The 11,988-nt window shown below is 37.7% G+C and overlaps 1 protein-coding gene across 1 annotated transcript; it reads left to right on the forward strand.

The window, feature by feature from the left end:
- The first annotated feature begins 248 nt into the window (after positions 1-248).
- Positions 249-3,119, forward strand: LOC126602889 (uncharacterized). The gene is made up of 6 exons (XM_050269718.1): positions 249-408; positions 937-1,119; positions 1,259-2,115; positions 2,230-2,434; positions 2,555-2,682; positions 2,775-3,119. The coding sequence occupies exons 1-6, from the start codon at positions 249-251 to the stop codon at positions 3,117-3,119; spliced, it is 1,878 nt and encodes a 625-aa protein (XP_050125675.1).
- The last annotated feature ends 8,869 nt before the right edge of the window (positions 3,120-11,988 follow it).

Below are 11,988 nucleotides of genomic sequence, written 5' to 3' on the forward strand. Positions count from 1 at the left end.
ATCAGAATAATTCAAAACCATTTCAGCATGTACAAAAAAATTTTGTTCCACCAAAACCATCCTTGGAAGATCAACTGTCTAAACTGGCAGCTATAACACAAACATTTATGGAAGGCAGTAATCAAAGAATTCAAAATGTTGAAGCATCAATTAAAAGTTTGGAGCAACAATTAGGCAGCTAGCTGCACAGATTTTAGACAGAGAAAAAGGAAAATTTCCTAGTTAAACAGTGCTTAATCCAAGAGGATATGAAGACTGCAATGTTGTTCGGACTTTACGGTGTGGAAAAAATTATGACAATCGTGCAAACAGCACTGAACATAACCTGCCCGCAGTACCAATTTTCTGCAGAATCTGAAATACCAGAAGCAGAACCTGACAAATCTGCAGATAAACAGAATCTGCACAGTACAGAAATTGTCCCAAAACAGATAACTCAACATGTTTATGATCCTTCACTGCCTTACCCTGAACGTGTAATTCCTAAAGTAAGAGATCAACAACTCAAAGATTTTATGTAGACATTATCCAAGGTTCAAATCAACATTCCATTACTAGATGCAATCAAGAAAATTCCATCATATGCCAAATTTCTGAAAGAGGTTTGCAGTAGCAAAAAAAAGCTTGCAGATTTGGACAAAGTTGTTTTGACAGAACAATGCAGTGTCGTTTTGCTACACAAACTACCACCTAAGAAAAAAGATCCAAGGAGTTTTAATATTTCTTGTACTATTGGAAATTCTGATTTTAAAAGTGCTTTAATTGATTTGGGTGTGAGTATTAATTTGATGTCTTTTTCTGTTTTCCACCGATTGAGACAAGGAGACTTAAAGCCTACATCAATTATACTTCAACTAGTTGACCGTTCAATCACTTATCCAAGAGGTGTTATTGAAGATCTTATTATTAAGGTTGATAATCTTTATCTGTTGGCAGATTTTGTGGTTTTAGACATGGATGAAGACCTTCAAACACCTATCATTTTGGGGAGGCCGTTTATGGCAACAGTTAAGACTTTAATTAATGTGGAAGCTAGAACACTAACTTTACGAGTTCAAGACCAATATGTGGTATTTAATTTGTTTGAGGCAACAAAACGTCCTGCTGAACAGCAAGAATGTATGCGCATTGATGTGTTATGCAGTATGGTTCAAGATAGTTTTTTATGCCAGTTCAAATACAGATCAGTTGATGCACGTTTTACAAGGGGAAATTGGGACAGATTCTAAAGATGAAGGTGTTCTTGAGTACATTTAAGCATTGGACAGTCTGCCCACACAGTTGCCAAGGTTTAGAAATGTTTATGAGAGCTTAGGGGAGCCAAAACAATCCATTAAGCTGTCCAGACAGCAGCCACCAAAATTGGAGCTGAAGCCTTTACCAGAACATTTAAAATATGCACATTTAGGGGCTACAGAAACGCTACCAGTTATAGTTGCAGCAGATTTAACTCCCACAAAGGAAGATAAATTGCTTCATGTTTTGAGGAAATATCAAGATGCATTAGGATGGACAATTGCCGACATCAAAGGTATTAGCCCAGCAATCTGTATGCACAAAATTTTAATGGAAGACGACATGAATCCAACAGTTGATGCTCAACGCCGCCTTAACCCGATTATGAAAGAAGTGATCAAAACAGAGGTTATGAAATTACTTGATGCGGGTATGTTTTATCCTATTTCAGACAGTAAATGGGTGAGTCCTACGCAGGTTGTTCCTAAACATACTGGCATTACAGTAGTTAAAAATGACAACAATGAGCTTATTCCTATGTGCTTAACTACAGGCTGGCGTATGTGTGTGGATTATAGGAAGCTAAATACAGGTACAAGAAAAGACCATTTCCCTTTACCGTTTACTGACCAAATGTTAGAAAGATTGGCTGGCAGGGCTTTTTATTGTTTCTTGGATGGCTATTCTGGGTACAATCATATCCCAATTGCACCAAAGAATCAAGAGAAGACAACATTTACATGTCCATTTGGGACATTTACCTATCAAAGGATGCCATTTGGGTTATGCAATGCACCCGCCACTTTTCAGCGTTGTATGATGAGTATGTTTTCTGGCTTGGTTGAAAGAATTGTGGAAGTTTTTATGGATGATTTTTCTGTGTTCGGAGATTCTTTTGATCAGTGCCTACATAATTTGTCATTAGATCTTGAGAGATGTTAAGAAACAAATTTAGTGCTAAATTGGGAAAAGTGTCATTTTATGGTGAAACAGGGAATTGTTTTGGGTCATTCAATTTCTAGCAAAGGCATTGAAGTTGACAAAGCTAAAATTGATGTGATTGCAAAGTTGCCACCCCCTACATCAGTAAAAGGTGTTAGATCGTTTTTGGGACATGCAGGATTTTATCGTCGGTTCATCAAGGATTTCTCTAAGATCAGCCGACCTTTATGCAATTTATTGTCTAAAGATGCACCATGTAATTTCAATGAGGCTTGCTTGGAAGCGTTCAACAAGTTGAAATCACTCCTAACTTCGGCACCCATCATTGTTGCACCAGATTGGGGTTTACCATTTGAATTAATGTGTGATGCTTCAGATTATGCTGTTGGGGTAGTTTTAGGACAGCGGAAAGACAAGCTTCCCCATGTCATTTATTATGCAAGTCGTACACTCAATGATGCACAACTTAACTATGCTACCACAGAGAAGGAATTGTTAGCAATTGTGTTTGCCTTAGAGAAGTTTCGGTCTTATTTGGTTGGGCTAAGATAATTGTTTATACTGATCATGCTGCATTAAAATACTTGTTGTCTTAGAAGGATGCAAAGCCTAGGTTGATTCGTTGGGTTCTTTTACTTCAAGAATTTGACCTTGAGATTAAAGACAAGAAAGCCAGTGAAAATATGGTGCCTGACCATTTATCTAGACTAATTATTCCAGCAGCTAAGGAGGCAGATTCTCTACCATTGAGTGAGAGTTTTCTAGATGAACAGCTTTTTGCTGCCCAAATTAATATACCTTGGTTTGTTGATGTTGTTAATTATTTGGCTACGGGTGTTGTGCATCTCGATTTTTCATTTCAGCAGAAAAAGAAGTTTTTGTCTGATGTCAAGCATTATTTCTGGGATGAACCATACTTATATAAGTATTGTCCAGACTAGATTTATTCGCATGTGCATTCCTGAGGTTGAACAAGACAGTGTTTTACATTTTGCTCATCAGTATGCATATGGGGGAAATTTTGGACAGAAACAGACAGCAGAGAAAATTCTGCAAAGTGGGTTGTTTTGGCTTACATTATGTAAAGATGCAAATAATTGGTGCAAAGCTTGTGACAGGTGTCAAAGAGTCGGCAACCAATCCAAAAGGAATGAGATGCCCCAGCAAAGTATTCTAATTGTTGAGTTATTTAAAGTTTGGGGTATTTATTTCATGGGACCATTTCCATCATCTCATAGGAATCAGTACATTTTAGTTGTTGTGGAATATGTTTCTAAATGGGTCGAGGCCATTGTAACACCAACTAATCAAGGATCAATGGTTCTGAAATTCCTCCAGGAGGTGATCTTTCCACGTTTTGGAATTCCACGTGTGATTCTTAGTGATGGGGGGAAGCATTTTATTAATAAACAGTTTAATGCTTTATTAGCAAAGTATGGGATTACTCATCGTGTGGCTACACCCTATCATCCACAGACATCTGGTCAAGTGGAAGTTTCAAACAGAGAATTAAAGCGGATTTTGGAGAAAACGGTTGGCTCTACACGTAAGGATTGGAGTTTAAAATTAAATGACGCGTTGTGGGCTTACAAGTGATGCGAAATATATAAGCACACAAATTAAACCCTCTTTTTATCAATTGTAGCAAAGTATGTAAGTAGGGATCATTCTAGGCCGGGGATTAGGAGGGATTGCTCAATCACTTGAAAACTGACTCAAAACGTAAAAACAAAGTTTAAAACACTAAACTAGACTCAAAGAATGCAAAACTAAACTCTAAAACACTAAAACAAACCAAAAGACTCAAAACAGCCCAGAAACACTCAAAAATGCCTTAAAAACACTTTCTGGGCAGTTTTGAACACAAAACACAATTTGGACGAAAATAGGTTATAACTTGACTCAAGACACTTAAAAACACAAACTAAATTGATTTCTAACTAAGATGACTCAACAAAATAAAGGGGGATTTGGTTTTGACGAAATTAAAAACAAAACAGAAACTTTGTAACTTGAACAGATTTTAAAAACGAATTTCGTTAAAGTGAATGGATGGAAAGCTAGAAAAGGGGTTCTTCTCCACACATGTCACACTTGCATACAAAACGATTTCCAATTGCTTTTCAATAAACCATGAATTCCCAACACCCCAGATTAACCATGAATTGCACTAATTAACCCTCAGATTTTCCTAAAGTTATCGAATTGGATGAATTGCATACGACAACCCAAAGCATTCCTCACAAGTTCCCTGCATGAATTGCACAACAAAGATACAAGCAAAGATCATTAAGTTCTATGAAAATCATAAGCATTGGCGAGGCACTCGTAACTATGAAAGCGCATGATACTTATGCCAAGAATTTACTTAACACAATTGTGATCAACAATCTTTACTACTTTTGAATATAAGGTCGTAACGATTAGGTGAAATTCCCTTATATCCTAGCATCAAACTTATGCATGAAAATTAAGCATGCACACTCAACCAACACACACAAATCAGTTTTAATTCATATAGATAAGTAAATTGAATTCACAACTTATGAAACGCAATTAGAAGTAATCAAATCATATAGCAAACATAAACATGGTTTCGAATCCCCCCTAGCCAAGGGGGGATTTAGTTCCTCATATGCACAAAGCAAAGATAAATAAGTTTAAACATTGAAATCCAAGGAAAGAAAACACCTAGATACTCCAACTTGGACAGCAAGTGCATCCACGAAGTTCCTCCTTCCTCCTTGCTGTGGCAGAGAGTTTGTGGACAGGTTTTGGGTTATTAAATGGTGTAGAATGGATGGGGGAGAGTGTGGTAGTGGTTAAGGTTGATGGTTGGTGCGGCAAGGGATGATTTTTGGCTGGAATTAGAGAGAATGGTGGTGGAAGGCTGCGGCAAAGAGTGGGTGTATGTTTCTGGCGTGAATGATGTATATGGGAGGTGGTAATTCAGCCAAGGGGTGAATGAGAGTATATATAGGCACTTAAAACCCTAGGGTAATCAGATATGGACTTGGATAACCCAAATCCACAAGGAAAAAGGCTTATAAATCAGAATTAAAAGGGGAAAAGGTCCAATAGTTGCGGCAGCAAAAGGAAACAATGGATAAGGCTTCTAGAAAGCCTTGCAAGGTAAGGAAAATAGATCTCCTTACTGAAATTGGTGCGGCACTCCTCTAGGATAAGGCTAAGGTGTCCTAAAGTGTTTAAGACTCCTCTTTGTAGCTGAAACCTTTGCCCATTAGGAATAGGGAAACTTGTCTTGATCAATCCTTCTTCTTTTTGGATTCCTTCTCCTTCTTTGATTTGGAATACTTCTCTGTTGCTGAAACTCAAGGCCAATTAGGTTTAACTTTCCTACTTCAAGTAGGAAACCTTGTTTGAGTAGGAATCTTCATTCTCCTAGGAATCCATCTTCAACTAGGAATCCTTCGTCGATTAGGAATCTTTCTTCATGTAAGCACTTTCCTACTTCAACTAGGAAACCTTGTTCAAGTAGGAATCATCATCTTCAAGTCTTCAAATTCGTCCAAACCTTTGGCTCCAAATATGTGACATTCATTCCAAGCTCCATTTTGCTCCAAAATGCTCCAAAATGCATATTTTTATATGCTTTGCCCTTAAAACCTGAAAACACATAAAACTAGCTTAAAAGACTACTTTAACTAAGAAAACACCATGGAAATGCATAAGAAATAGCTAACTAAGGCGCATAAATATGCTCCTATCAACAGGATAGCTTTTAAAACCCCAATTGGGATGTCGCCATTTAGACTTGTGTATGGGAAAGCATGTCATTTACCTATGGAACTAGAGCACAAGGCGTTTTGGGCTATTAGGGAGCTAAATTTTGCATATGATTCAGCTGGGGAGAAGCGTAAGTTGGAGCTCAATGAGCTCTATGAAATTCGTAATGATGTGTATGAAAGTTCCAAAATCTACAAAGACAAGACTAAGGCATTTCATGACAGTAAAATCCTTCGCATGGAATTTTACACAGGGCAAAAGGTGTTGTTTTTCAATTCCAGTTGTTTCCAGGCAAACTTAAGTCACATTGGACAAGGCCATATGTGGTCACTCAAGTTTATTCGCATGGGGCTGTGGAGATAAAAAAATGAGGTCATAGGTCATGAATTCAAGGTCAATGGTCACAGGCTAAAACCATACTTGGAATCACCCTATGATACAGCACGCGAGTCATTAACTCTGAGGGATCCAGTGATTTAGCCACCAGATTTTTGCACCGTCTAACTACAGACTTTAAATAAAGCGCTTATAGGGAGGCAACCCAATTTTTCTCAGCCCTTTACTTATTTTATTTTTAGTTTGCTTTTCCATTTTATTCTTACTCTACATTTCTAGATGCATTTAAATACCTAAGTTTTCGAAAGAAAAAAAAAACAAAAAAAAACAAACAAACATAACAACAAACAAACTAGAATCATGCACCCAGCAGCAAGTCTACATTCACATCAACCAACTCTATGCTGAAATTTCTAAATATTCACATGCCCATCCATTCACAGATGCAAGGGGTTTGGAATGTTACCTCCCATATGCACAGATCTGGGGTTCATTGAAGTTTTCATCAGGTTTTCCTTTCTATTGCAGTGCAATCTTCCAGAATCATAGTTCCCTGCACAACAAAAACCGCATCATCAGATTTATGATATGTGTTGAGCCGAGCAAAAACAGCGAATTGATATTCCTACCTATCAAATTTCACAGACTCCTTTGCCTTTGTCTTTGCCTTTGTGACACCACTGGATCCGCAGTCAGCAATTCTTTTCTTCTCGGATCTATCAGGGATCCAAGTGCCCTGTACACAAAACAAAAAAATAATAAAAAACAAACAAAAATAAAAAATAAAAAAATCCACATATCCTCATGAGTTATGACATATGCAAATCACAAAGTTGAGCTGCTCGCGTGAAGGAAAAATAGATGCACATATTTACCTTGATGTTTTGCATCAGAACTGTTCGAGTGTTGTCCTCTTCCCTTTCCATTATTTCTTCTTCAGATCCAAAACCTCCTACACATTCAGGACACCAATGCATGTTAGTTTCTTCCCTTTTTCCTTTTCAACCTCATCACAATGGACTTATATTCCAGAATGTCCGGGCAATGTTTACCTACATGCCACGATTGCCCACATTTCCCTGGCAGAAGCAGGGTGGTTTCTGATTTCCGCAAAGATAAGTGAGTGGTGTCGATTGGCTCAGATTTGCACCAATAGAGGAACCTCACACATATAAAACACATGCATGTTTAGATCTCGTTGCGTCCCCTACAAGTAATACTTCTGAAACGAAACTAACAAGATTTGAAGATGGATTTACCTTCAGCATCTTAGCTTGTCAGCCTACCACGGCTAGGGACCCACGAAGGTCTGTTTGTTGCTGAGTTATGGAAGGCTACGGATGCTACGGATGGTGGAACCCTAGTGCATTTATAAATTGGTATTTAAAACTCTTTTCTTCGATTATATTAGTTTTTGTTTAAAATTCATTTTAATATTACCCACTCTCAAACTCTCTTTTCTCAAGTTTTAATTCTAAGTATTTAATTAGGAATTTTTTCCACATAAATTATCCAAATAATCCTTGAGGAAAACGACCTTGCATGAGCATCTATACTACAACATCCTTGTATTCTTGCAAGTATTTCATGTGATTTTGACCCTGTTTGCATAGATGTTAAAAATCCTATCAAGGTCCATCTTTGACGAATGTGCCTTAACTTAAGCAGGCTTTAGAGATGATTCTCCCAATTTACGCATAGACAATAGTGCTAAGGACAATCGTGGTTGAATTCATAATGGACAGCTTGCATATATTCTTATGCTGAGGAAGAATAGAAGCACATGTAATCTGTTCGAGGATTTGTGGTGATACTATTGGTGTTTGTTAACATTCTATATCATGGTGATTGAAGTTCCCTTCCTCTGTGTAGGGATGCAAGCCTTTTTGTCTTCAAGCGCCTTGATATTGTCTAGGCGTTCCTATCCTTCGTAGATGCAATTAATGTTAACCGTAGGTTTATTCGTTAGGCACCAATCATTCTCTTCATCGGCAACATATATTATTATTTTGAGTGTGTATGTGATTATAAAGTATTTATAAAGTAAAACTGAGCTTGACATTGAAGTGGGAGAATGTAAACATAATTGTGAGTATTAATTATTTGTCAATTAAATCACCTGATTCTCAAGTAACTTATTATTTTAGTAACTTGATTTTCGAATGGATCTTATGGCCTAATATGGTTAGAATAGTAGAGTCTTAACCTCTGATTAACCATTACATGATCCTTGTTTAGTAAGACTTACTATGGTGGGACAAATTCTGGAATTGTGGTTATGGGTATCTCTCATTTGATAATAGGCTTGATTGAAAGATATCCTAGCAAATATAGAAGGATTGTCCCTACTCTTACATTAATCACTTTATTATGTGGTAAACCCTATTCATAGCAAGAACATTTAGTTTGGAGCGAGTAGAAGACATTTGTATGCATGCGATGATTTCTATTCAACAGATAAGTTAAATCTAATTGGTTTATTGAATTTTGATTTCTATTCTAAAGAAGTTAAATGTAATTGGTTTATTGTATTTCAAATTATTGAATTTTTTATCCTAATGTCTTATTATTCTTATGATTTTAGAATGTATTTTATTTATACATTTTGCATAGCGGTCTATCGAAGATGTACCTATGAATACATCCCAAAGTCTATTCTTCTCTGAGATTCTCAAACCCATTTGAGCACAAGTGGGCAACAAGCCTGAAATCGTAAAATTATCGGGCTTAACATTCAAACAGCACATTTCTTGAAAAGATCAATTGCTTCCTTTGTAAACCCGTTAATTGAATACCCACTTATCAAAGAGTTCCACACCACAACATTCTTCCCGGCATTCCCTCATACACTCTTTTTGCAGAGCTCAATGCATAAGTTAGAGATAGTTTGAGAGAAACCATAAACAGAGAGAATTGTGTCCATTACATCTTGATGATTGAACCATTGAACAAGAATCTAATGGTCAAACGCCAATGTTTGAGAGAGATTTTTTTAAGTACCGAGTATTTAAGCGATTCTCCACATGTTATAATTCAAGTGGAGGAAATGATATATTTTTTGTTTCTCTATTTATTTTATGACACTTGAAGTACCCATTTACATAGCAAGTTTAAAAAAATTAATCGTTTTAGGGTAAACCAGAATCAACTAGAAACCTGAAAAACAAAATACTCAATAAGATCTTTCCACTTGTCAATCACCCTCGATCAAACTCTAAATTTCCTCATCGCTTTTTCATTGTGTTGCTCTAGCAAACACCTGAAGAAATTCTTCAATGTACACCAAAATATCATAATATGACAGTTAATATTGTAGGTTGTGTTTCCAGACACTAAAAAAATGTCTCACACGCTTCGAGGTCTGAAGTGAACCCCCTGGAAAAAAAGCACCTCCTGGAAAAATGAAAACACCTCCTGGAAAAAAGCAGTTCACTCCCTCAAACAACAAAACATGCCAAAACCCAATCTTTCTCTCCCGATCATCATTTTCTCACTTGAGAGAAGTGTTAGACTCATTGAACAATTAGCCTTATTAAATCGTACATAGTTTCATTGTATAAAATAGTAAAGGATGTGTATCTTTATTTAATTCATGTATTTGTATTTCCTATATATTGTACATTTAAAGATGAATGTAATTAAGTTTGGAAGCATTCTCTTCTAATAGGACATGAATAAAAGAGTGTATTAGGGGTTGGCAAACGGGTATAGGAACCGCGGGTCGGGGCGGGTAATCAAGGTTCGAGACAGATACAGGCCGGTTCCTAATTTTTAAAAAGAGAAACGGGGCAAGGCGGGGCGAGGCTTTGGAATTTTAGGGGTAGGCCAAGTATGGAAGTAAAAAAAAAAGAAAGGCTACCCGGACCGACTCGTTTGTGTAACATCCCAATTAAAAACATTACTGTCTCCTAGGCTCCCCATGATAGTTCTCACTCTCGAGAACATTGTCTCATTGTCTCCCTCTCTCTTATCTCGATGCTCTTTCCTCTCCGAGAACACACATACACACACACCCCACTTCCTTGTGTTTCCCCCTCCCTGAATCTCTCGAACCTTCTCCCTCATTCCTCTCTTTGTTTATTCTCCCACCATCTCTGCAACTCTCCTTCCCGGAGCAGACACACCACACCCACACCCAGACCTCCACCACAGTGTCTCACACCTTCTCGAAGACTCTCTTCTCCTCAGTCTCCTCCCTCTCGATCTCTCTCTTTCCCGACGCCTCTGTCTCCGATTTCTCACACCTTTCGAATCTGTCAATTCTCAACCTCCTCCCTCTCGAGAGCAAGTCTAGGTTGGGTCGGGCTTGGCCGAGACGAGGTCCTGGAGCGATTTGAGGATGGAGTCTTACGACTACCTCTTCAAGTACATCATCATCGGCGACACATGTTTCAATTCCTCCAATCCATAGCCTTCTGATTTTTCTTTATTTTTTTGTTTGTTTGGTTTGAGAATTGAGGTTTTAAAACAATTGAATTTTGGTTTTGGGTTTTTGGTTTTTGGTTTGGATTTGTAGGTGTCGGAAAATCTTGCTTGTTGTTGCAATTCACTGATAAGAAGTTCCAGCCTATGCATGATTTTACCATCAGTGTCGAGTTCGGAGCTCGAATGGTCACCATCAATGGTCGTCCCTTCTTGTTTTCTGTTTGGCTACTAAGAAAATAGAATTTTTGTGGTGAATTGGGTTTATGATTTTGCACTAGATTTGGAAACGGTGCGACAAGCGAATGTGGGCCTTGGTGTTAAAGACCGAGTCAAAGATCTGGAGGATGGCGAGTCCGGAAGGTGATCAAAACCAAAAAGAAAAAAAAAAAGTAAGAAGAACCCGTGGACCCGTCCCAAACCGACCCGTTTTGGTTAGGTCCGGTTCCAGTGATCAGATTTGCAATACCTGGTCCGGGCCATCCCATTTCCTTTTTAAGCAGGTCCAGTCTGGTCCTTCCAAATTTGGGCCCGGCCTGGCCCGTGCCCACACCTAGAGTGTACGATGACTCATTAAAATTTAGAGCATACTCATATGACAATGTTAAGTATGCACATGCTCATACTTGAGTAGGCAGACAACACTAGTAAAGTAGTGTAAATTGCAGCCTTGAGGTGCAAATGCTTGAACCAAACCTTATTAAGTGAGATAGCATAAATCTTCACTACCACATAAGCTTCATCAACATCATATCATTGTTCTAATCTTAATATGAGCTTCATGTGATAATAGGATCATAATGAATAAATTGTTTGATGAAGAAAAGCCAACCTAACTAATTTTAGACTTTACAAACTCGCTTCCTTTAGGTGTGAAACAGTGCCAAATATCTAAGCTATAGAGCTAAATGGTAATGCATGTTGAAACTGAATACTATAATCCCTATTCCGTATTGAATAATCGTCTGATGTGGATGAGAGGTAAATATTAACTGACATGTTTGAATCAAGCAAATCTAATGTATCGAAAAGTTACTAAAAGAAGTTGAGACTTCACTATAAAACTAATTAGCAATACGGGAGGTAGTTCAAGTCTTTATAAGCATATGCAAGGTTCCTTCTTTTCCTAATGTAGGATTCCAACGCTCAACACTATGCATCACGTGTCGAATTTTTAAGCTTAACACGTCAACAACAAAAATTAGATGACGTGGAGCTCGTTTAGCCGTTGGGGCTTCACTTATGGACTTACCCTTCTCTAATACCATGAACAAAGTTATGGTTTCTACCATAAAATCAATTGAC

Source organism: Malus sylvestris, chromosome 15, assembly GCF_916048215.2.
Source record: "Malus sylvestris chromosome 15, drMalSylv7.2, whole genome shotgun sequence".
In the NCBI taxonomy this organism is placed as follows: domain Eukaryota; kingdom Viridiplantae; phylum Streptophyta; class Magnoliopsida; order Rosales; family Rosaceae; genus Malus; species Malus sylvestris.